At 53.3% G+C, this 824-nt stretch overlaps 1 protein-coding gene across 1 annotated transcript in view; it reads left to right on the forward strand.

Annotated features, from left to right (window-relative positions):
- Positions 1–824, forward strand: part of KANSL3 (KAT8 regulatory NSL complex subunit 3) — a gene marked incomplete at both ends in the record, with an annotated part of 15,609 nt that overhangs the window by 2,872 nt on the left and 11,913 nt on the right. The window contains 3 exons of the mRNA XM_009079276.1: positions 1–45; positions 177–248; positions 591–665. The exon at positions 1–45 is cut by the window's left edge and continues 10 nt beyond it. Of these exons, the coding sequence (XP_009077524.1) occupies positions 1–45; positions 177–248; positions 591–665 (192 nt within the window). The remainder of the gene's footprint in view (positions 46–176; positions 249–590; positions 666–824) is intronic.

An 824-nucleotide genomic window follows, 5' to 3' on the forward strand; every position in this document is an offset into this window, starting at 1 on the left:
TGTCTGGAACACATGATTGGGGCGGTGAGGGGCAAAGTGGCAGAGGTGAGTGAGAGCAACAGGAGCCTCTGTGCTCCCTTCAAACTGTTCCCCTTGCCTGGAGGTGCTGCACCAACCCAGGGCATCATCCCACTGTCTGTCCTGCTGCTCCATCCCTGTGTTTTTCTCTCCCATAGATTCACAACCATTTCTCTCACAAGCCAATCATCCTGATCGGGTGGAACACGGGTGCCTTGGTGGCCTGTCACGTGAGTAATGATTGCTTTGCATCCTCAAGAAAGCACAGGGAGGATGTGGATCTGTTAGAGGAGGTCCAGAGGAGGCTGTGGGGATGCTCCAAGGGCTGGAGCACCTCTGCTCTGGAGCCAGGCTGGAAGAGCTGGGGGTGTTCAGCCTGGAGAAGAGAAGCTCCAGGGAGACCTTAGGGCCTCATCCAGTACCCAGAGGGACTCCCAGAGAGCTGGAGAGGGACTTGGGACACGGACATGGAGGGACAGGACAAGGGGGAATGGTTTCCCACTGCCAGAGGGCAGGGAGAGGTGGGATATTGGGAAGGAATTGGGATGCTGACTGCTGCTCTCTCTGCCCAGGTTTCAGTGATGGAATATGTCACTGCTGTTGTGTGCCTTGGATTCCCACTGCTCACTGTGGATGGTCCCAGAGGGGTAAGGACCAGATGGAGCTGTTTAAAGAACTGTGCTTGGCTTTCAGTCTCCCTGGATTGTTTCATGGAATTGGGCTTGGAAATCCAGTGATAATTCACTCTTTGGGTTTATTTTGGTGAAATGTCTGTATGATTTTTTTGTTTGGAGGAGGTGTTACAT

This window comes from Acanthisitta chloris, unplaced genomic scaffold, assembly GCF_000695815.1.
Source record: "Acanthisitta chloris isolate BGI_N310 unplaced genomic scaffold, ASM69581v1 scaffold9947, whole genome shotgun sequence".
In the NCBI taxonomy this organism is placed as follows: domain Eukaryota; kingdom Metazoa; phylum Chordata; class Aves; order Passeriformes; family Acanthisittidae; genus Acanthisitta; species Acanthisitta chloris.